The 24,808-nt window shown below is 40.9% G+C and overlaps 2 protein-coding genes across 4 annotated transcripts in view; both read left to right on the top strand.

Moving 5' to 3' along the window:
* RP1 (RP1 axonemal microtubule associated) overlaps positions 1-24,808 on the top strand; it is a 149,041-nt gene that overhangs the window by 37,644 nt on the left and 86,589 nt on the right. For all 3 annotated transcript variants that reach the window (XM_086335466.1, XM_086335465.1, XM_086335467.1), the window contains exons 4-5: positions 21,714-21,877; positions 23,206-23,292. In XM_086335466.1, coding sequence (XP_086191592.1) covers positions 21,714-21,877; positions 23,206-23,292 — 251 coding nt within the window. The remainder of the gene's footprint in view (positions 1-21,713; positions 21,878-23,205; positions 23,293-24,808) is intronic.
* LOC147359495 (oxygen-regulated protein 1) lies at positions 1,121-7,594 on the top strand. Its single transcript, XM_086335464.1, has one exon. It carries the CDS (start codon positions 1,157-1,159, stop codon positions 6,629-6,631), a length of 5,475 nt encoding a protein of 1,824 aa, XP_086191590.1. The 5' UTR covers positions 1,121-1,156; the 3' UTR covers positions 6,632-7,594.

Here is a 24,808-nt window from a genome sequence, read left to right as displayed (position 1 = left end):
AATGAGTGAAACATTTTCATTTATAATTTTGGTAAATGTGTTCTCAAAATAAGAGAAAGTATCTCTAGCCTTATACCCTGAATTGATGGTAAGTATATGCAAAGGGCTTCCCAAGTGACTCAGTGGTAAAGAATCCACCTGCCAGTACAGGAGACGACAGAGACCTGGCTTCAATCCCTGAGTCAAGAAGATTCCCTGGAGGAGTGCTTGGCAACCCACTCCAGTATTCTTGCCTGGAGAATCTCATGGACAGAGGAGCCTGGTGGACTACAGTCCATGGGGTCACATAGAGTCAGACACGACTGAGCGACTGAGCATAGCACAGCACAAGCATGTGCACATCTATACAAGCTACAGGTAGTAATCTGACTGAGTTGAGGAAGCATGAGTGCCAAGGTCATCGCTAGAGATGCATGTTAAAAAAATATCTAGATATCTGGGTTTGTGATACGCGCTCTTCTGTTTTGTGACTGACATTAAATTAAATGTACTGTTTATAGAAGATAATGTTAGATTAATAATTATTACTAAGTTAATTTTGCCTTTAAAATAAACTATAAAACTGTTTTCAGTTTGGTAATGCTATAGATACCTCTCTCTGATACATACTGAAAGGAAGATGAATACAACCAAAAATCTATCCCTTGCTTGTATGGATAGGTAAGCAGCACTGGATTACACCCCAAGTCCAGTACTGTGAAACAGAATAATACAGCAAAACCAAACCTCACAGAAACCTCTTTATTTTTGCTAGAATCCTTAGCAGTTTCTACTTTATACTTTCTGTATTAAAATTACCTTATTAAACTCATTAAGACTTAAGTACAATTCTGTGAATTTCCTCTCTGAAGTAGAATTTAAGTTCTTTTTAAAAGAGTATGTTGTAGAAATGTACCAGATATTACCATGAATTAAAGTGACCAAATGAATACATAGAGGTGAGAAACTTAACAACATCTTACTATGACATTTAGAAAATAGGGTATTTTTCATACTAATCGTTCATTTTCTTCTTTTCTTTCTTTGCTGCATCCTCTATTGGATATTTATGACTTCTCTGTCTTCCACGTTGTGTTTTACTTTTAAAATCTTGAAAGTGAGCACACATGTATCTTCAAGCCCAACGTCTCAGATTTATTCTCTTTCTTCTGAGAAAATGCAGAATAATGATTGCTACTCAGATCATTCTTTTGCTTCTGAAAATTACTTGGCATTAGAAAAAAGTGATTCTCAGAATTTATTGATATATCCTTCTGAAGATGATGTTGAGAAATCAATTATTTTTAATCAGGATGGTACTATGACAGTTGAGATGAAAATTCGATTCAAGATAAAAGAGGAGGAAACCATAAAATGGACAACCACTCTCTGTAGAGCTGATCTGTCCAATAATGGTGAAAAAAGTGAAATAAACAGTCTCCCAGGGAGAACGGATGATCGATCATCTGGTGTAAAGATTACTGCGTGTTCATTGTCCGCAGACGTCTCACCTCTGGAGAAAGGTGGTAGTCAGGTGGACAGTCTAGCGGAGGAGGCGAACACTCAAGTGAAAGATCAAGATGTTGAAACTGGTAGTTCTACCAGCTGGGAGAACCCTGCTCTGGACACAGATGCCACCCAGGGAACTCAGGATCGAGTGAAGCATCGTTTCTACAGGCCCCCTACACCTGGACCAAGGAGAGTGAGGCAGAAGAAGTCTGTGATAGGGAGTGTGACCTTAGTATCTGAAACTGAGGTTCAAGAGAAAATGATTGGGCAGTTTTCCTACAATGAAGAAAGGGAAGATTGGGAAAACAAGTCTGAGTATCACATGGTCACACATTCTTGCAGTAAAATGTCATCTGTGTCCAACAGACCCATACTTGTTCAAGTTGATAACGATGAGCAGGTAGCGTCATCTTTAGAAAGAAAAAAGGAAAGCAGATTGCTCAAATCAAGTGCAGTAAGTGCTGGTGTTGTAGAAATTACAAGTCAGAAGACGTTAGAGATGTCCCATAATGGTGGCTTGCCGCAGACTACATCAGAAAAGTCAATTGTGGAGGAAGGTATAGTTGATAATGTCATAGCAGACAACAAAGCTAGGGTCAGGAATTTAAGAACTTGCGGTAACACCGATGATAGATCCAGCCCTTTCTTAGGAGATGCAGCTCACTCTTCAAGTAACAACCCTGGAACTGACAAAACTATTTCCAAGACCCCAGCTTCAGTAGGAAACTCTACTGTCACTACAAGAATCGACCAACTGATTCATGAATTTTCTCATTGTGGTTTAACAAAACTTCCAGAAAATGAAAAGCAGATTTCATCCTCTGTTGCTAGCAAAAAAAAGATGAAATCTCAGCAGCATGTGATAAATTCTCAGCATCAGGCTGGAGAGATGGCAACTAAAAGAATCCCTAGGAAGAATAAGAGAATGAACACAAGAGGTAGAATTGCACAGGAAACCATATTGCGAGATTCACATAGTTCCCTCAAAGGGGCCATACTTTGTGAGAAAGACCTCCATGCAAGTGATACGGTAATTGAATCAAATTATTTTTCTTCGAAAGGTAATAATCCTGTGAATTCCAGAAATTTCCCTAGAAATAAATTAAATACTATTCATAAACCTAAGATTCAAGGACTTTTAGCCAGAAGAAAATCCAGACCACTAAACAAAGTAAACTTGGGGGGACCTACAAAAAGAGAAATTGGTCAAGGAGAGAAAGTGTTTTCCCATAATGAGATTGGATATTGCAAAAATACTTTTGAAAATCAAAATTTATTTCATTTGTTTAACTTCCTTGAGCAAAAACCCAATGCTTTTTGTGGGCCAGAGTCTCAGGCAGAAACAGCCTCTTGGTATTTGAGAGGAACGTCAAAGAGGAGTTTAGTTTCAAAAGTTAATAATTCACACATAACTTTAAGGAGCCAGAAAAAACAAAAAAGGGATAAGTTGAAATCAGATACTACTGTAAGTAAGCAGCATGTCACAACTAGGGCAAATTCCTTGGCTTCTTTGGAAAAAGCTGTTTTTCCTGAGAATGTTACCCATCATTCAGTTCAAAGTTATGTACAAAGATGGTTGCAGAACTTAAGTCCACAAGCAGCTTTGCAGCTTGGCAAGTCAGCTCCAGTATACAAAAAGGAAAGGGATGTGGCGAGTTATAATAACGGTTTTCTTCCAGGAAACAGTTCCCACACTAGTTCTGGAAAAAGAAATGATTCTATTCTGCAAAGTAATAGACACACAACTAAAAGTGCCAGTTTGACAGGAGACAATCTAGGTAAGAGAGTAGGTATGTCTTTTGACAAAAATAGCAGTGAAGAACTCATCCAAGATCACTGTGAGAGCCAGACTGACTCTCTGAACGATACTTACTTGCTTTCTGTTCATGAATTCTGTACTTTGTCACAGTCAGCTACGGATGATCCTAATGCTAAAAGTCAGGTATCTGCTGCAAAGTCAGGGCAAGAGATGAGCCTTGTTTACAAAGACATAAACCTTGCTGCAAAAGGGCCAAGCGTCGAGACTGCCGTACAAGTAGATCTGGAAGGGGACACCCCACAGCACTTATCACCAGTTCAGCTGCTTCACCAGCTGCAAGCTTTGGTTCCTAGTAGTCCCAAGGCTCAGAATGGAGTTGTTCAGATGCCAGGTCCACTTTCAGAAGTTCCCTTCCCTTCTTTGATACGTAATTCCTCCACTAATGTACTTCTAGCTTGGCTCTTGGTGCTAACCCTAAAGGGAGGTGTGAGTAGCTTCTGTCCAGGTGACGCTCTCAAGGCGACCAGTGGAAGTTCAGAAACACTTGCATTGTTGGAGGTGCTGAAGCACATTGCCGTCACAGAGGGAGCTGATGACTCGAAGGCCGCTGTGGCCAGCTTAGTGGAATCAACCACGAATCACTCTGGACTCACTGAGAAAGAACAGGATGTGGGTCCAATAGGTCTTTCTGCAAATTGCTCTACACCCAACATTCAGATAATTCCTCAGTGCGCTGAAAATGAAAAAACACAGAAAATCTCTTTAGATGGAAGCCATACTGCCGGTGAGGAAGTCTCTGAAGTCTGTGTTACAGCAGTGACTCGATCTCCACGTAAAATGGGCACTGTAGTTAAGACTTACCCTCCAGAAGAGACTTGTCACCTCAGTGAAGATTCTTTCCCCAGTGACGACTGTACCATGGATCAGACTTCCATGAACAAGGCTTGTTTCTTAGGAGACATCTCTTCACTTACTGAGGCTGTGTCTTCTCATGAGGGTTGCGCTTATGAACAAAACCGTATCTATGAGAGAGCTGATAATTTGGAATTGACTAAAGAGTTAGAAAGAGTTGATGAAGTTCAGAAAGACAGAAATATTTTGGCAGACCCTGAGTGTAAACACGGCTCTAATATGTTGGTGTCACACCAAAGTATCAGTAATTTAAGCCACTGTGGCTCTTTCCAAAATACAACTGAATCAGAACTTGATGGAGAACATAGTTCTTTAGGTAAATCTGAAAGTTGTTCATTAAAGAAATTTCAGGATAAAAGTGTATATACATCTTTTGATAAGGAGGATTCAAAGACTTCTGAAGAACCAGGCTCAACAACCAACAGCATGACATCAAGTGAAAGAAACGTCTCAGAAATGGAATCTTTTGAGGAATTAGAAAACCAGAACACTGATATCTTTAATAGAAAGGTAAATTCAGGGGAGCAAGTGACTGAAGAATTGATCCGAAAGGAGTTAGAGGCTGGTGAAAGTTTGGAATTGATCGAAGTGTCCAGCAGAAATGGTGCAGAAGAAGGAAAGGATGGTGTAATCTGTGAGACAATCAGTAGGAAACCGGTGACACCACCATCTTTAGTATTTTGCTATGATTCTAAGCAAAACATGGAAAAGGAGCCCAGTGAAGGAGAAACTGAAACAAAAGTCAGAAAGATGGTGGAAAGCTTGGAAGCTGGAAGTTCTGCAGAGTCCCCTCTCAATTTTAAAAGTGGCCTAAGAAGGTCAGGAACTTCTGATTGGTCAGATTATAGACAAAACAGTGAGAATAAACCGTCATACAAAGCATCCAGCGAAGGTCCCAGTGACAGTGATGAGGAGATGACCCCCGAGAAAGAATGCAACAAAGGATTTGTTAAAAGGACAATAGAGAAACTTTATGGTAAAGCAGAGATGATGAGACCATCTTTTTTCCCTGGATCTACACACACATCTCAGGTTTATCCCTGTGATTCTGTGGAATTTCAGGGCACTGGGAAAGTAGGCCTTTATGATCCTGAAGGTCAGTCACTTGGCTCTTTGGAACGGGTGTCTAGTAATTCAACTGTGTTGCAGAAATTTCCGGAGCAAAAACGAGATAAATGTGATGTTAATAACGTAAGGGCCAGTTATCCCAGGGAAGACATTGCAGAACATGGTACAAAACAGAATGATCATAAAAGAATCCTCAGGGACAGGGAAGAGGGAGTACTGATTGACAAGGGCAAGTGGCTCCTGAAAGAAAATCATTTGCTAAGAGTGTCATCGCCTGAATGTTCTGGCCCGTGTGGCCATGCAGACACCACATCAGTGGATACTCTACTGGATAATAGCAGCACCGAGGTTCCGTATTCACATTTTGGAAACTTGGCTCCAGGCCCAAACATGGCTGAACTATCCTCCTCAGAGCTAGAGGAACTGACTCAGCCTCCTGAGCTGAGATGCAATTATTTTAACGTGCCTCATTGTAGTGACTCGGAGCCCTTCCATGACGATGAGCTAGATACTCAAGATGAAGCTTGTGCTCAGGAGAGAGAACCCAATCATCCAGCAGAGGAGAAGGGTAACCTTAGATCAGAGAGAGTGTGTACGTCTGCCACTCATGTCTTCGCATCTGCTGGTAACAAAGTCCATCCTGTCTCTGATGGTGCTGTTAGGAACCAACCGTTGGCTGGTAGTAATGTAATTCATGGCGCCCTTCAGGAAGGCGACTCTTTGGATAAACTCTATAATATCTGTGGTCAACATTGCCCAATACTGACTGTGATTAACCAGCCTGTAAATGAGGAACACCGAGGATTTGCATATTGCAAAGATTCTGATGTTGAAAATTCTTTGAGTCTCCAGTTATGGATGAAGATACACCCATGTTTACGACAGTCAAGCAAAACCATGTTCAGAGACAAGAACAATAAAACAAGAAGTAGAAGAGCACTTACTGATAATGCCGTTGGCAATATACACGTTTGGCCTCATTTTAATAACACATTTGACTTGATGGACAGAAGGAGAAAATTAAAACAAAGTAACTGTTTGGGCTTAGAGGAAGAAAATAATTTCAATAAATTTCAGTCATATTTAAAGAATTTCTTGCATACGTTGTTGTTAGTTGTGGGTCAGGTGAATTCAAATCCACAAGACCCCAGCAGTCAGACAAAGGAAATCTTTGAAGTAGTTGATGAGAACAACAACTTATTAAACAGCAGATTCCAGAACTCAGGAACGAATCTCAACCAAGTAGTCAGAGAACACAGCTATCATTTGTCCTTTGAAATGCTTGGCCAAGCCCGCCTGTTTTGCCAAGTTGAGACATTCTTAGGTATTAGCAACAGAAATATCTTAGAAATATTTTATATTTTTGAAGATGAAAATCTTTTCATTTGGGAAGAGGAAAACTAATTACATTGGACTGATCTTGAAAGCCGTGATGAACAAGCAGATTTCCGATTTCAGTATTAGCGCAGCCTTTCATCAGCGTTTTCTCCTTAGGAAAAGATGAAGCACATGGGCTGGACGTGGATTAGATACCTCTAAGAATTTCCCACTTCTTCAGAACGACCTTACCCTAGAAATCTTGCCACTGGATAATCCAGTTTGACTTTCATCACTCCTGTATTTTTCCATTTTTCCAGCAGTTACAGACTCGGTTTTTATTCTTTTTGAATTTTCTATGCGTTTTTCTCTTGAACATGTATAATTTCTTATTTCTCTTATTTTCCTCCTAAGATATCATAAATGCCCTGAGGACAGGAATTACATCTCTCCCTCCCTTTTTTTAATGTCAACTTAGTGCAAAATGTGTATTGAAGGTATTAGTGAGTTATTGGAATAGACATAGATTACTTCATTTATTAATTTTAACTGCTGATTTGATGAAAGTATGATTATAAGAGTGTCACAACAATCTTGCAATGTTTGTGTGTGTGTGTGCCAAATGTATTGAATCTACTTTCCTTATAACATCTGTCTAATGAACTTGCAAGTATTTCCTTAGGACAGGACTCACCATTTTTCCTCATGGGTAGAAAATGATGCTGTACCACTCAGCTGGCTCTCCAGTACTTTGCCTAGAAATTATAATCTCTTTAACATTAGAAAAATGTCAAGAAATTTAAATAGGTCAGAGAAAATGAAAAAGTTTAAGGCATGCTTTGTGAAGAAAAATGAGAGGAACTGGAATGATTTAAGTTGGAAAAGAAAAGAGAAAGGTGACTTCAGAGTTCTCAAATTTGGAAAAAAGAACTGCTGTGAAGAACTTTACAGATTTCTTTCCATGTCCACCTGTGTTAATAAAACATTTAATTAGATATAAATAAAAACATGTTGCTTAGAAGGAGAAATAAATTTGATTAGGCTGAGAACCATAAATTGTCTCTTGAATACTTGTGGTATTTTTGCCTCCGTCTTGACCAGGGAATCTTTTTAGGTTCTTGTTTTTCATTGTTTGATGGTATAGAAACAAGTCTTATAAAATGTGGAAATCTATGTCTCTTGTCTGGAATTGACTCAAAATAGAAAAATTAATGGTTTTGGAGCTACATATGGAGGTGCTAATATAACATAAATTTGGCATTGGGGAGCTAAAAGTAATTACTTACATAAAGAATACCTTGATTTTCTATTTCAGTTCAGCTTGAATTGTAAATTCATAAAAAATTATGGGTTGCTATTTATTTAACCAGAGGAATACCACCTCTACATAGAGTATGATTTTTCCGCATTGAGTGATGCACTCTTCTAAATGAAATATGGAAATTGTAATGTTATGTAAGCTTCTGTAATGAGCAATGAGAAATTTTGGTGAAATAAAAGGACTAAAATTGTGGAGACATACCTGCATTTAGCTTTATTGCATTTTGCAGATACCGCATGTTTGTTTGTTTGTTTTTGACAAATTGAAGATTTGTGGCAATGTTTCAGAGCAGAGACACAGGGAAATTATTTTTGCTTTTAATTTGGAAGGAGTGATATTTGGGGTTTCCTTGGTGGCTTAGCAGGTAAAGAATCCACCTGCAAGAAATGCAAGAGACTAGGGTTCGATCCCTGGGTCGGGGAAGATCCCCTGGGTTGCATGGCAACCCACTCCAGTATTCTTGCATGGGAAATCCCATGGATGGAAGAGCCTGGTGGGGTATAGTCCATGGGGTCGCAAAGAGTGGAACATGACCAAAGGGTCTTAGCATGCACACACCCATGTTATTTAGGCATACCAGGGAAATGGGGGAAATCACTCATAACAACCAGGAGGTCTTAGAAAAATGTGGCATGTAGCATACAGTTTTTAGTAATATGTCATCAAATGTTGTCCTGGGAGGCCCAGATGATACTGGGAAAGATAAATTGGGAGTGACGAACATGAATGAGAGATGCTGTGCTGTGTAATGCACTTGTTTAAAATGAACGGGTTCTGATGCACTGAAGTCTGAGACTGGGAGCCGAGTCTTTCTCACATTTATATCCCAGATCTAGCATTTTACTTGATCTGGGGCATGGTGGGTGCCTCATAAAGGTGTGCTGGGCAAATACAAAGTGCTTGTCATGCTCTTGCTTTATTAACTCTGTATCCATACATTTGGGAAGATATACAAAGATGCTGAGGGGTAGAACTAAGTTTCTTGTATTTTATGAAGCCATGTCTGTGAATATAATTTTTTTTTCTTTTAAACATTCAAAGGATTTTAAAATTTTTCACAAGGCTTACATTAAAAGAAATCTTGAAACATTGGGAAATCTAGATTAAATGACATTAGAGGAAGTTTTAAGACTAGCACACAGACCTGACTTGCTTTAGAGATGAAGTGCTTGAGGACTGAGAAAGGGGTCTAGCCTGTTGTGTTCAGGGGAATACACAACCAGGTGGGCTGGTGCAGTTACCACCCATGGCCACCAGATGGCAGCTGTGCCACATGTGGCCAGGCGCTCAGGCCCCCCGAAGGGAGGCTGGTGGGCTTGCTGGAGCAGCTAAGGTTCAAGCCAGGCCTGGGCTGCATGCCTCTGCTCCAGAGAGCTGAGGACCGAGTTGTGCAGGCAGCCCCAAGTCTCAAACCCAGGAGGGATTAGCAGTGTTCAGAATTAGAGGAAATACACTGTTCTCAAGGAGTGTAAGTTCATAAGTCGTGGGGATATGAAGGGAAATGCTGGCTATCAGGAATCATCAGAGTTGATCCCCAGGAAACATGAAGAGACTGGAGCAACCAAAACTCTTAACTCAAGTTGAAGCTGAGTTAATGAGTTATGGGCTGGGCGGATAGGAGTGGTTTTCACATGAAGCTAGCAGGTGTTTTCCAGGGGATGGTGAAGCACAGGGAAGCCTGGTGTGCTGCAGTCCATGGGGTCGCAAAGAGTCAGACACAACTTAGCGACTGAGCAACAGTCAGGTGTTCTGGGCTTCACAGGGGGCACAAGTGGTAAAGAACCCACCTGCCAATGCAGGAGACATGAGACACGGGTTCGATCCCTGGGTCAGGAAGATCCTTTGGAGAAAGGCATGGTAACCCACTCTAGTATTCTTGTCTGGAGACTCCTGTGGACAGAGGAATCTGGCAGGCAACAGTCCATGGGGTCATAAAGAGTCAGATACGACTGAAGTGACTTAGCGTGCACACACACACACCACGTGTTCTCCCTCTTCACCTTTAGGGACATACACACGCCCCATTTTCAAGGGGTAAACAGATGCTAAAGCCATGTTCCATGCAGTCAGCACTCATTCTCCCGGTTTTCTCATCCATCACATGGGGCCCCTGTGAGGAGCTGCCTCAGAAGAAGGTTGAGAGATGAGCTGGAGAGGATGTGAGGCCCGCAGCACAGAGTTTGCCCATCGCACTGGACGCACACTGCCTGCCCCTGAAGGCGGCTCTCCACCCCTGCCCCCAGCACGCACCTTCAGTTACCTCTAGTCGGTGAAGCTCCTCATGTGACCCGGCGCTTGTCAAGCTGCCACCTCTGCTGGGGCATAGATTGAGTCAGTTTGTGCACAAGATCTTCAAGGGCAGTCTCGGTTTCTCCTGTATGTCAGCTCTGCGGTTTATTGTTTTTTAAAGTCAGACCTTGTGAGAACTTGTTTCCTGGTGCAGTTTCCCTGGACTGGGGTGCTGGACATGGGGCTTGAACCTTTTGCTCCTCAGAGGGGAGACCTCCATGGCCATGATATCCTGCACACTTGTGGGTCACCGCATGTGGGCTGGGGGTGTGGGATCTGACAAGACTACAAGTACAGGTACAAGTCTTTTTACAGGGCATACATTTTTATTTCTCCTAGGTAAACATCTAGCAGTGAAATTGGTAGGTTGCATGGTAATCGTATATTTAACTCTTATCAGAAATTGCAAGTTGCTTCTGCAAGTAGCTATGCCATTTCACATCCCAGCAGCAGCTTACGAGAATTCCAGTGGCTCTGTATTCTTGCTTGCACTTGGTGTTATCATCGTTTAAATTTTAGCCATTCTGCTGTGTGTTTAGTGATAGCTCTTTATGGTTTTAATTGGCATTTCCCTAGTAACTATTGGTGTTTGTCATTCCTGTGTCTTTTATGGCACAGTGTCTTTTCAAATCTTTTCTGTTGGGTCTTTGCAGTCTTAGAGTAGTAAGAGTTCTTTATATGTTGTGAATATAAAGTATTCAGATATATGTTTTACATGTTTTCTCCCAGTCTGTTGTTGTTCAGTTGCTAAGTTGTGTCCGACTCTTTGCAACCCCACGGGCTGCAGCACACCAGGCTTTCCTGTCCTTCACTATCTACCAGAGTTTGCTCAAATTCATGTCCTTTTGAGTTGGTGATACCATCCAACTATCTCATCCTCTGTTGCCCCCTTCTCCTCCTGCTCTCAGTCTTTCCCAGCATCTCTTTTTCCAATGAGTCGGCTCTACACAGTGGGTGGCCAAAGTATTGGAGCTTCAGCTTCAGCACAGTTCAGTTCAGTTCAGTCGCTCAGTCATGTCCGACTCTTTGCGACCCCATGAATCGCAGCACGCCAGGCCTCCCTGTCCATCACAAACTCCCGGAGTTCACTCAAACTCAAGTCCATTGAGTCAGTGATGCCATCCAGCCATCTCATCCTCTGTTGTCCCCTTCTCCTCCTGCCCCCAATCCCTCCCAGCATCAGAGTCTTTTCCAATGAGTCAGCTCTTCGCATGAGGTGGCCAAAGTACTGTGGTTTCAGCTTCAGCATCATTCCCTCCAAAGAAATCCCAGGGCTGATCTCCTTCAGAATGGACTGGTTGGATCTCTTTGCAGTCCAAGGGACTCTCAAGAGTCTTCTCCAACACCACAGCTCAAAAGCATCAATTCTTAGGCGCTCAGCTTTCTTCACAGTCCAACTCTCAGATCCATACATGATCACTGGAAAAACTGTAGCCTTGACTAGACGGACGTTTGTTAGCAAAGTAATGTCTCTGCTTTTGAATATGCTATCTAGGCTGGTTATAACTTTCCTTCCAAGGAGTAAATGTCTTTTAATTTCATGGCTGCAGTCACCATCTGCAGTGATTTTGGAGCCCCCCAAAATAAAGCCTGACACTGTTTCCACTGTTTCCCCATCTATTTCCCATGAAGCGATGGGACCGGATGCCATGATCTTCATTTTCTGAATGTTGAGCATTAAGCCAACTTTTTCACTCTCCACTTTCACTTTCATCAAGAGGCTTTTTAGTTCCTCTTCACTTTCTGCCATAAGGGTGGTGTCATCTGCATATCTGAGGTTATTGATATTTCTCCTGGCAATCTTGATTTCAGCTTGTGCTTCTTCCAGCCCAGCGTTTCTCATGATGTACTCTGCATATAAGTTAAGTAAGCAGGGTGACAATATACAACCTTGACGTACTCCTTTTCCTATTTGGAACCAGTTTGTTGTTCCATGTCCAGTTCTAACTGCTGCTTCCTGACCTGCATACAGATTTCTCAAGAGGCTGATCAGGTGGTCTGGTATTCCCATCTCTTTCAGAATTTTCCACAGTTTATTGTAATCCACACAATCAAAGGCTTTGGCATAGTCAATAAAGCAGAAATAGATGTTTTTCTGGAACTCTCTTGCTTTTTCCATGATCCAGCGGATGTTGGCAATTTGATCTCTGTTTCCTCTGCCTTTTCTAAAACCAGCTTGAACATCAGGAAGTTCACGGGTCACGTATTGCTGAAGCCTGGCTTGGAGAATTTTTTTTTTTTTTGAGTTGCTGGAGACAAGATTTTTTTTTTTTAATTTTTAATTTAATTTTATTTTTAAACTTTACATAATTGTATTAGTTTTGCCAAATATCAAAATGAATCCACCACAGGTATACATGTGTTCCCCATCCTGAACCCTCCTCCCTCCTCCCTCCCCATACCATCCCTCTGGGTCGTCCCAGTGCACCAGCCCCATGGCTTGGAGAATTTTGAGCATTACTTTACTAGCATGTGAGATGAGTGCAATTGTGCAGTAGTTTGAGCATTCTTTGGCATTGCCTTTCTTTGGGATTGGGATGAAAACTGACCTTTTCCAGTCCTGGGGCCACTGCTGAGTTTTCCAAATTTGCTGGCATATTGAGTGCAGCACTTTCACAGCATCATCTTTCAGGATTTGAAAGAGCTCAACTGGTATTCCATCACCTCCACTAGCTTTGTTCATAGTGATGCTTTCTAAGGCCCACTTGACTTCACATTCCAGGATGTCTGGCTCTAGGTGAGTGATCACACCATCGTGATTATCTGGGTCATGAAGATTTTTTTGTATAGTTCTTCTGTATATTCTTGCCACCTCTTCTTAATATTTTCTGTTTCTGTTAGGTCCATACCATTTCTGTCCTTTATCGAGCCCATCTTTGCATGAAATGTTCCCTTGGTATCTCTAATTTTCTTGAAAAGATCTCTAGTCTTTCCCATTCTGTTGTTTTCCTCTATTTCTTTGCATTGATTGCTGAAGAATGCTCTTTTATCTCTTCTTGCTATTCTTTGGAACTCTGCATTCAGATGCTTATATCTTTCCTTTTCTCCTTTGCTTTTCACTTCTCTTCTTTTCACAGCTATTTGTAAGGCCTCCCCAGACAGCCATTTTGCTTTTTTGCATTCTTTTCCATGGGGATGTTCTTGATCCCTGTCTCTTGTACAGTGTCATGAACCTCATTCCATAGTTCATCAGGCACTCTATCTATCAGATCTAGGCCCTTAAATCTATTTCTCACTTCCACTGTATAATCATAAGGGATTTGATTTAGGTCATACCTGAATGGTCTAGTGATTTTCCCTACTTTCTTCAATTTAAGTCTGAATTTTGTAATAAGGAGTTCATGATCTGAGCCACAGTCAGCTCCCGGTCTTGTTTTTGTTGACTGTATAGAGCTTCTCCATCTTTGGCTGCAAAGAACATAATCAATCTGATTTCAGTGTTGACCATCTGGTGATGTCCATGTGTAGAGTCTTCTCTTGTGTTGTTGAAAGAGGGTGTTTGCTATGACCAGTGCATTTTCTTGGCAAAACTCTATTAGTCTTTGCTCTGCTTCATTCCGTATTCCAAGGCCAAATTTGCCTGTTACTCCAGTTGTTTCTTCACTTCCTACTTTTGCATTCCAGCCCCCTATAATGAAAGGGACATCTTTTTTGGGTGTTAGTTCTAAAAGATCTTGTAGGTCTTCATAGAACCTTTCAACTTCAGCTTCTTCAGTGTTACTGGTTGGGGCATAGACTTGGATTACTGTGATATTCAATGGTTTGCCTTGGAAATGAACAGAGATCATTCTGTCGTTTTTGAGATTGCATCCAAGTACTGCATTTTGGACTCTTTTGTTGACCATGATGGCTACTCCATTTCTTCTGAGGGATTCCTGCCCGCAGTAGTAGATATAATGGTCATCTGAGTTAAATTCACCCATTCCAGTCCATTTGAGTTCGCTGATTCCTAGAATGTCGACATTCACTCTTGCCATCTCCTGTTTGACCACTTCCAATTTGCCTTGACAGAGAAGGCAGTGGCACCCCACTCCAGTACTCTTGCCTGGAAAATCCCATGGACGAAGGAGCCTGGTGTGCTGCAGTCCATGCAGTCGCTAGGAGTCGCACATGACTCTGAGCGACATCACTTTCACTTTTCACTTTCCTGCATTGGAGAAGGAAATGGCAACTCACTCCAGTGTTCTTGCCTGGAGAATCCCAGGGACAGGGGAGCCTGGTGGGCTGCTGTCTATGGGGTCGCACAGAGTCGGACACGACTGAAGTGACTTAGTAGTAGTAATTTGCCTTGATTCATGGACCTGACATTCCAGGTTCCTATGCAATATTGCTCTTTACAGCATCGGACCTTGCTTCTATCACCAGTCACACCCACAGCTGGGTATTCTTTTTGCTTTGGCTCCATCCCTTCATTCTTTCTGGAGTTATTTCTCCACTGATCTCCAGTAGCATATTGGGCACCTACTGACCTGGGGAGTTCCTCTTTCAGTATCCTATCATTTTGCCTTTTCATACTGTTCATGGGGTTCTCAAGGCAAGAATACTGAAGCGGTTTGCCATTCCCTTCTCCAGTGGACCACGTTCTGTCAGATCTCTCCACCATGACCCACCCGTCTTGGGTTGCCCCAAGGGCATGGCTTAATTTCATTGAGTTAGACAAGGCTGTGGTCCTGGTATGATTAGATTGACTAGTATTCTGTGAGTATGGTTTCAGTGTGTCTGCCCTCTGATTCCCTCTTGCAACACCTACCATCTTACTTGGGTTTCTCTTACCTTGGACGTGGGGTATTTCTTCATGGCTGCTCCAGCAAAGCGCAGCCGCTGCTCCTTACCTTGGACAAGGGGTATCTCCTCACCGCCGCCCTTCCTGACCTTCAACGTGGGATAGCACCTCTAGGCCCTCCTGTGCCTGCGCAGCCACCGCTCCTTGGACGTGGGGTTGGTCCTTCCAATAAATATTCAGGATTGATTTCCTTTGGAATTGACTGGTTTGATCTCCTTGCAGTCCAAGGGACCCTTAAGAGTCTTCTCTAGCACCACAGTTTGAAAGTATCAGTTCTTCAGTCCTCAGCCTTCCTTATGGTCCAACTCTCACATCTGTACATACCTTGCTTTTTAATTTTCTTATTGATGAGACTTTCAATTAGCAAAAGTTTAAAATACAATAAAATTCTATTTTTACATCTTTTGTAAGATATAGGGTTTATATCTTTCAAGTCCCATCTAGGAAATCTCTGCCTAGCTCAATAACAGGACTTTCTATGTATTCTTGTAGGAGTTTTATAGTTATAGTGCTTACCTTGGATGTATTTGACTCATTTGAGGTTATTTTTTGTATATGATCGTAGGTAAGGGCCAAGGCTCATTTTATTTCAGGTGGATGTACAATTATTCCATCACCCTTTGTTGAAAAGACTATTCTTTTCCCATTGAAATGCTCTCAATTGAAAAGGCTAGACTTTTGTTAAAAATCATTCAGCCATATATGTGTGGGAGTATTTCTGTTCTCTCTATTTTATTTCATTGATCGGTGTGTCTATTTGTATGCCAAAATACACCATCTTGATTACTGTAGCCTCATAATAAGTCTTAAAAGCACATACTGCAAAATTTTCCAACTCCGTTCTCTTTCAAAATTGCTGTTATTGTATCTCCTCTTGTTTCTGTCTTCTTCAAATATTGCTCAACCAGCTGGAGACCAAAGCCCTGAATGCCTTGCTGGGAGTTTTCAAGCACTGCTAGGTACTTTATGCTCCTTGGTGTAGATAGAAGCCAGGACAAGATGTGTGAGTCCAGTCAGCTTGGTGCTTAGAGGCCTTGTGCAGAGGAGTGCCACAGAGAAGCAAACACAACAGCCCATCTGTAAAGCCGTCCATCATTGTCTTGGACTCTCAGCGTTGGCATTTTGCTACTTCGGGGTGGAAAGCGAAAAGAAAGGCTTCTCTGGCAGGATTAGAGAAGCAGTTCTCTTCCATTAGTTCTATGTTTCCTGCTACTCAGAAGTTATTTATTTTACGACCACTTTTGATTTCACACAATCAGTCTTCAAACAGTGGTAGCTGCAATGCAACACTTTTTTTTTTTTTTGCCTTGCTTGGAATACAGTGGCCAGTGGTTTCATCCCAGGTATTCATGGTTTCCCCGATGATGGCTCAGCAGATAAAAAACCCACCTGCCAACGCAGGAGATGCAGGTTCGATACTTGGGTTGGGAAGATCCCCTGGAGGAGGGCATGGCAACACACTCTGGTATTCTTGCCTGGGAAATCCCATGGACAGAAGAGCCTGGTGGATTATAGTCCATGGGGTCGCAAAGAGTCAGACACTTTGCGGCTGAGCTCATTAGTGGTTTATATTTGGCCAGCACCCACCAATTTAAGAAAAGAAAAAAATGGAATTTATTCTGCTTTGTTGCTACAAGTCTGAATTCTTTGGCTTGCAGCTGCATATTTCCAGTCTCTGTTGACAGTCTTCCTTCTGTCTCTGTCTCTTCTCTTTTTAAAGGACACCAGCGCCGCTCAAGTGTGACTTTACCTTAGCTAATCACATCCACAGCAATAGTGTCCCCACGTAAGGTCACATGCACAGGGCTCAGGAGTGAGAGCTTGAACATGGCTTTCTGGGGACTTAACTCACAATAGTTTTCCTGTCCTAGAAAATTCATGTGAAATGTATTTATCACATCCCAGCATTCCCCAAAGTCTTAATCATTCCAGCATCAACTTTAAGTCCAAAATATCCTTTGTCATATAATATCATATCAGTTCAGTTCAGTAGCTCAGTCGTGTCTGACTCTTTGCGACCCCATGAATTGCAGCATGCCGGGCCTCCCTGTCCATTACCAACTCCTGGAGTCTACCCAAACTCATGTCCATTGAGTCGGTGATGCCATCCAGCCATCTCATCCTCTATCGTCCGCTTCTCCTCCTGCCCCCAATCCCTCCCAGCATCAGAGTCTTTTCCAATGAGTCATCTCTTCCCATGAGATGGCCAAAGTATTGGAGTTTCAGCTTTAGCATCAGTCCTTCCAAAGACCACCCAGGGCTGATCTCCTTTAGAATGGACTGGTTGGATCTCCTTGCAGTCCAAGGGACTCTCAGGAGTCTTCTCCAATACCACAGTTCAAAAGCATCAATTCTTCGGTGCTCAGCTTTCTTCACAGTCCAACTCTCAGATCCATACATGACTGCTGGAAAAACCATAGCCTTGACTAGACGGACCTTTGTTGGCAAAGTAATGTCTCTGCTTTTGAATATGCTAACTAGGTTGGTCATAACTTTCCTTCCAAGGAGTAAGCGTCTTTGATTTCATGGCTGCAGTCACCATCTGCAGTGATTTTGGAGCCCCCAAAAATAAAGTCTGACACTGTTTCTACTGTTTCCCCATCTATTTCCCATGAAGTGATAGGACCAGATGCCATGATCTTAGTTTTCTGAATGTTGAGGTTTAAGCCAACTTTTTCATTCTCTTTCACTTTCATCAAGAGGTTTTTTAGTTCCTCTTCACTTTCTGCCATAAGGGTGGTGTCATCTGCATATCTGAGGTTATTGATATTTCTCCTGGCAATCTTGATTTCAGCTTGTGCTTCTTCCAGCCCAGCGTTTCTCATGATGTACTCTGCATATAAGTTAAATAAGCAGGGTGACAATATACAACCTTGACGTACTCCTTTTCCTATTTGGAACCAGGCATCTCAAAAAGTGCGGAAGCCCATCTTTTATAGCATGTAAGTCAGGTATGGGTGACACACTGGCTGAGATCTCCCTTGGGTCCAAAGTTCTGTGAAACCAAACACGGGCTTGATGTGTGCTCAGTCGCTCAGTCATATCCGACTCTTCTCAACCCCATGGACTGCAGCCCTCCAGGCTCCTCTGTCCATGGGATTCTCCAGGCAAGAATACTGGAGTGAGTTGCCATTTCTTCCTCCAGGGGATCTTCCTCACCCAGGGATGGAACCCACGTCTTCTGCATCTCCTGCATTGGCAGGCAGGTTCTTAACCACTGCGGTCCCTGGGAAGCCCAATGAATTACACTGATTAATTTTTAAATGTTAAAAATCTTTGCATTTTTGAGATCAACCTGAAGTATGTGGTTAATTTCACTTCCAAATATTTTTGTTGAGAATATTTCAATTATGTTCATGAGGGTTATTGCTCTGTAGTTTTCTAATTGTACCTTAGTCTGGTTTTGGTATCAAGAGTAATGCTCATCTTACATGCTGAGTTGGGAGCTGTTCCAAAGGATTTGTGTAGGATTGGCATTATTTGTTTCTTAAAGTTTTGGTAGAAAATTCACCATCTGGGGCCTGTAGTTCTTTGTTAAAATGACTTAACTACCAATTTTAATTATTATTTTTTAAAAGATAAAGGGCTTTTGAAAATTTCTAGTTATTTTGTGTATGTTTTGGTCATTTGAATCTTTTATCAAACTATTTGTCCATTTGTCTGTTCTCTGCATCCCGTTTCTATCCAGCCCATCTACTCTCCTTTCAACCTGCTGTTTCAAACTAGGGCCTAATAGGGTATGAATGGGCTTCCTTGGTGGCTCAGTGGTAAAGAATCTTTCTGCCAAAGCAGGAGACGTGGGTTTGATCTCTGTGTCAGGAAGATCCTCGAGAAGGAAATGGCAGCCCACTCCAGTATTCTTGCCTGGGAAATCCCATGGACAGGATATCCCTTGTAGCCTGGTGGGCTATAGTCCTTGGGGTAACAGAGTTGAAAACAACTGAGTGACTTAACAACAACAGTAACAACAAGGATATGAAGATTAAGGTTTTTAGAATTTTATCTACTCACCTTCTTCCTCCCATAATGTTGCTGAGCAAGCCAGGTTAGCTGCCTATAAATTCCTGAAATCATGTCTCACTCTTCTCTTGGGTTCTGTTTTACAAAGATTATAGCACAAGGTTTTATACCATCTTTGTTTAATTTCTGTTGATTTTTGGAGCCAGTTATTTTTTTTTAATTAAAAAATTTTTATTTTGCTAGCTTTTCTGTAACATTACCTCACTTCATCAACATCCTACCTTAAGAATGTTCTGTTCTGGTATTTTTTCCTCTTTGGTGTGTTGGCCTTCCTGCTTCATCTAGATTATAGACTAGAAGAGGACCGAGACGTCTTTCTATGATTTCCATCTACTCCTCCCTCTGACCCTGGAGGTCCAGTAGTACTCAGTGACTTGTAGGGTGTTGATTGATTGAAGTTATAAACTAAAAGATGAATCCAGTTCATGATCTTTAGATTCTATTATGGTTTTTACAACACTCCCTTCCAAGGTTAAGGTTTTAGTGATTTAAAGAGGTGCAAAAACATATGGTAAACAGACTTCATATTTCATTATTTTCAGTTTTATTTCTGTTCCTATACCTTTCATCTTTTCACATCGTAGTTGTTGGAAAAGGCAATTTCTTTCCCTATTGATTTGGTCCTTGTACATTTAGCGAGTATTGATCTCCTTGAACTCTTTGCTGCATTTCTAAGGCAGCAAAAGCTGAAGAGCTTTCTTTCATTTTATTCAAACAAGCGCTAACATACAGTTACTCTACAGAAAACAGCTAGGGTTTTCCCAGCTCTGTAGTTTGTAACTACAATTTAGTTGCTTCTGCCATTGTTAAAGACAGCCTGTCCATCTTTCAGTTCTTTAAAACAGCATTTTTATTTACTAACTGATTGTCTACCAAGATGATTTGGTAGCTTAACATGCCTTTTTACTGTTGGAAAACTTAAGTAGCATTTCTTGTTTTAAAGTAGATTTTAAAAAATAGACATTCATTTAACATATATTTATTGTACCAGATAAGTAAAATTTAAATCTAAATTTGATTGTTATTTGAATGATCAAGATAGGAAATATACTTTGGTTCAAATATGGGTGAGAGTAATTCACACTCTAGAGTATAATATTACTAAAGTTCACAGTTCTGAATTTTACTGCCTCATTTTCTCTTTTTTGATATAAGGTTGAGTGTGTTTCCCTGATTTTTTATTACTTTAGTTTTCTTGTTAATCAATTCTTGATGTTTACTCCAAGGAAACCTGGCAAAATTAGACTGAATATCATACTACTTTAAATATATTTAGTTTATCTCAGTTATGTTCACCAGGAACTGTGTATAGTCTAGCACTGTTTTTATTTGTTGCTGGGCGGTACAAAATTTACTTAACATCTGTGGAACTTAGTTACTTTAATTGCTGCTGCTGCTAAGTCACTTCAGTTGTGTCCGACTCTGTGGGACCCCATAGACGGCAGCCCACCAGGCTCCCCCGTCCCTGGGATTCTCCAGGCAAGAACACTGGAGTGGGTTGCCATTTCCTTCTCCAATGCATGAAAGTGAAAAGTGAAAGTGAAGTTGCTTAGTTGTGTCCAACTCTTAGCGACCTCATGGACTGCTGCCTACCAGGCTCCTCCATCCACGGGATTTTCCAGGCAAGAGTACTGGACTGGGGGTGCCATTGCCTTCTCCCAGTTACTTTAATTAGGAATACTTAATAAGTGAAGACATTGTATCAGGTGACTTGAAATTCCTTTAAATTATCTGATTCCAATTTTTATGTTTATGTAACTTATTACATAATTTTAATTTTGGAAAATAAACATCTGAACTCAAAAGATCTTAAAAGATATAATTACGAGTGTATATATCGTATGTCAGAGCTAAGACTATTGGAGATGTTTTGTTAAAATTCTGGAAACTTCAGTTCAGTTCAGTTCAGTCGCTCAGTCATGTCTGACTCTCTGTGACCCCGTGAATTGCAGCACACCAGGCCTCCCTGTCCACCAACTCCCGGAGTCTACCCAAACCTATGTCCATCGAGTTGGTGATGCCATCCAGCCATCTCATCTCTGTCGTCCCCTTCTCCTCCTGCCCCCAATCCTTCCCAGCATTAGGGTCTTTTCCAATGAGTCAACTCTTTGCATGAGGTGGCCAAAGTATTGGAGTTTCAGCTTCAACATCAGTCCTTCCAATGAACACCCAGGATTGATCTCCTTTAGAATGGACTGGTTGGATCTTCTTGCAGTCCAAGGGACTCTCAAGAGTCTTCTTCAACACCACAGTTCAAAAGCATCAATTCTTCGGCACTCAACTTTCTTCACCATCCAACTCTCACATCCATACATGACTGCTGGAAAAACCATAGCCTTGACTAGACGGACCTTTGTTGACAAAGTAATGTCTCTGCTTTTAAATATGTTATCTAGGTTGGTCATAACTTTCCTTCCAAGGAGTAAGCAACTTTTAATTTCATGGCTGCAATCACCATCTTCTGGGAACTTAGGAGAACTTAAATAGTGACTCTTGGAGTCCAGACATGATCAACCATGACAACCTTATTAAAGATCTTCTAGGAAATATTCTCCCAGTTACACCATTGGAGGCAATCATTTTACTGAGTATTTAAAAAATCAGCTCTAAATCCTGTGTGATAGCACTTTTCTGGAGGAGATGGAAAAAGTAAGTTATGTCCATCTTGAACTCTTTCAGCTTCATGGTGACCTGCCCTTCCTAGTCTTCCGTTATATAAATTGTTGTAAGTCTCTGTGTTGTTTGTGCATGTATAGGTGGTAACTGGAAAGTTTCCATAATCACCAGTGACTTGCCAAATGCCGGGACCAGCTCACAGATTTATATTATATTGTATGGACAACATAGAAGTTCAGCTGCCATATATCTTTATGGAACGGATGGAGCCCGATTTCAGGATGGCCATGAAGACACATTTACTGTGAGTAGCAAAACTGAGTAAAACCTGATAACATAGGGATGCATCTAGTAGGTATTAATACTTTGGAATGAATGCAGTCTGTCGAATTGGGTGCCTCTTTTCATAATAACACGTGTCTTGCAGAAGCTCAGTCAAAAGTAATTTGTGGCAATTTTTTTGCTCCAGTGGATTGCACGTAAGTAAAACTACGATATGGTAAGAGACAATAGAGAGAAATACTGGATGACCAGCATTTGTTGTTTCTATACTCATGGCCATCAGGAGCAAGGGCTGTGCCTTTCTGTGTGAGGATTTAACAGATAAGCCTAAAAGTCAAGGTCACAAGGGAAAAATGATCAAATAAAGGAAAGCACAGAAGTTGTTATCAAGTGATTAGGTCTTGGCTAGACCCACTGAGATCAAGATATAGGGAGAAACAGAGGTAGCAAAGATGAAGCAGGGGAGACAGCAGTGGAATTGTTTTCGTTTCAGCGCTCATGTGGGCTCAGTAGTTTTGGCATGTGGGCTTAGTTGCCAAGCAGCACATGGCATCTTAGTTCTGGCACCGGAATCAAACCCACGTTTCCTGTATTGAAAGGCAGATTCTTAACCACTAAACCTCCAGGGATGTCCCCTCCACTATGTTTTTTGTACGTTATTTTCATCCATCTCAAAATATTTTTAAATTTCCCTTGGAATTTCTTTGACTCATTCATTGCTGGAGTATGTAGTTTAATTTACACACATGTGGGGATTTTCCAGTTTTCTTTCTTGTATTTATTTCTAGTTTCATTACATTATAGTTAAAAAAGGTACTCAATTGTCAAAGCCTACTTTGTGACATAACATATAATCTATATTGGAGAATATTCTATGTGCGTTTGAGAAAACTCTATGTTACTATTTTTTTAATTACTTATTTTTAATTGAAGGAGAATTGCTTTACAGTATTGCATTGATTCTACCAAACATAAGTATGAATCAGCCACAGGAGAACTCTGTATTCTTGCTTGTTGGAGGGGAACCTTCTGTCTGTTAGATCTGGTTGGTGTATAATGTTGTTCAAGTCCTCTGTTTTCTTACTGATCTTCTGTTTAGTTGTTCTATAGTTATTCAAAGAAGGGAGTTATTCAAATTGTCTCTGACAATTTTTGTAGACTATTTCTTCATTCAGTTCTGTCCATTTTTGCTTCATATATTTTGGCAGTCTGTTGTTAGGTGTGTAAATTTTTATAATTCTAAGATCTTATTGATTGATTATTCTATCAGTATATAATATTGTAATATAAGGTTTTAAAAATGGATTTTATGAAATTATGTAGAAAGAAATTCTTGTGGTTCCTTTACAGATCACAGTTGGAGACATTGGGACGCTCTTTAAGATTCGTGTTGGTCACACCAACTCTGGGCTGTCCCCTTCCTGGCACTGTAAAGAGGTAAAGAGGTACCCACACTTCCATCCTTTGCCAGATCCTTGTAAATCCTGCTTGGGAATCAGGCTTTGTACTGTGAGCTGATGAAGTCAAATCTGGGCTTTTTAGTTGGTGTATTCCTCAAGGGAGCAGTACCATGTGCCATGAATAATTTAACATCTAATTAATTGAGAGAAGCACCTCAACCAAACAGTCCTCTCACCTCTTTGCAAAGAAAACACTTGGGACTCTGTAAAAACTCACATTGCTTCTTGATATGGTTGTGCATTAAGTCGCCTCTGTCATGTCCAACTCTGCGACCCTGTGGTCTGTAGCCTGCCAGACTCCTTTGTCCAGGGTGTTTTCCAGGCAAGAATGCTGGAGCAGGCTGCCATGCCCTCCTCCAGGGGATCTTCCCCACCCGGGATTGAACCCTTATCTCTTACATCTCCTGCATTGGCGGGTGGGTTCTTTACCACTAGCGCCATCTGGTTGTAATAGTGATGGAAACATGACTTGGTGGATGTTATCTGCTTCAGAAGAGTTGTAAAAATAGTTCATTTCCCTTGGTGAAATAATAATCTGCTAGACTGGAATGTCACCCCTCAAATTTAGTCTACTCATGCTAACTGACATAATGTTCCTGGAGTACTTTCAGGAGCAAAATAAGGCTTAAATTTTCCACATTGTTCAGAATTAAAAATTTTACTTATCCCAGTGACTGCAGTAATGCACCTCTCTAACACTGGAAGTCACACAACTTGTCATCCATTTATATATATGTTGTATCTACATCTTTTGTCATTTGAGAATAAATAATCTTTAAGCAAGTTCTCAAGAGGCAAAGAACACCCAGTCAAACCCCTGATATTCTTGGCAAACTTCTTCTACAGTTTTATAATATATGAGAAAGTTAATGAAAAATTCATGGAAGATGAGTAAATATCTTTTATTTCATTAGCATAAGTATATATTTATTAATAATGCCATTCTTTTACATTAAAGACACAAAAGATCCCGAAGAACAATGCAAAAATGAAATTTACTTTATGAAAACACAGAGTGTAGAAGTCAGATTTCAAAATTCAGGATTACTGCCTAGTTTCTATATAAGATACTTTTCTCTTTTATGCTATTTAGAGCTTTTGAAGTATGGTATTCACATTAATATGTAAATGATTATATATGATAATAATACTACTGTCTTTTATTTTTCTCTCCTAGTGAGCTAAACTAATTTATGAAAGTGATCACTAACTCATTTGGTTAATAACCAATAAGCAATATTATGTGGATTATGAAGCTGGGATGCTTAGACAGTGGTTAGGTGATCTGAAAAAGTTATTTAATATTGCCAACGAAAACCAAAAGCATCAGGCTGAAAGTTTTTAGTGTCTTTCTGTCTAGGGCGATTCCTCTCTCATTGCAAGGCCACATGTTTGCCTGAGGTTTACCTCACCCGTCCTTCAGCACCAGTGACGAGGAGATGTTCTTGATCCAAGGTCTTATCCTGAGTATATAACACCCTTACATAACTAGC

The sequence above is a fragment of the Bos grunniens genome, chromosome 14, assembly GCF_055505025.1.
Source record: "Bos grunniens cultivar Pamir isolate PY7600 chromosome 14, Bosgru_T2T1.0, whole genome shotgun sequence".
Classification (NCBI taxonomy): domain Eukaryota; kingdom Metazoa; phylum Chordata; class Mammalia; order Artiodactyla; family Bovidae; genus Bos; species Bos grunniens.
Note: the sequence above shows the minus strand (reverse complement) of the source record. Positions and strands in the feature narration are given on the sequence as shown.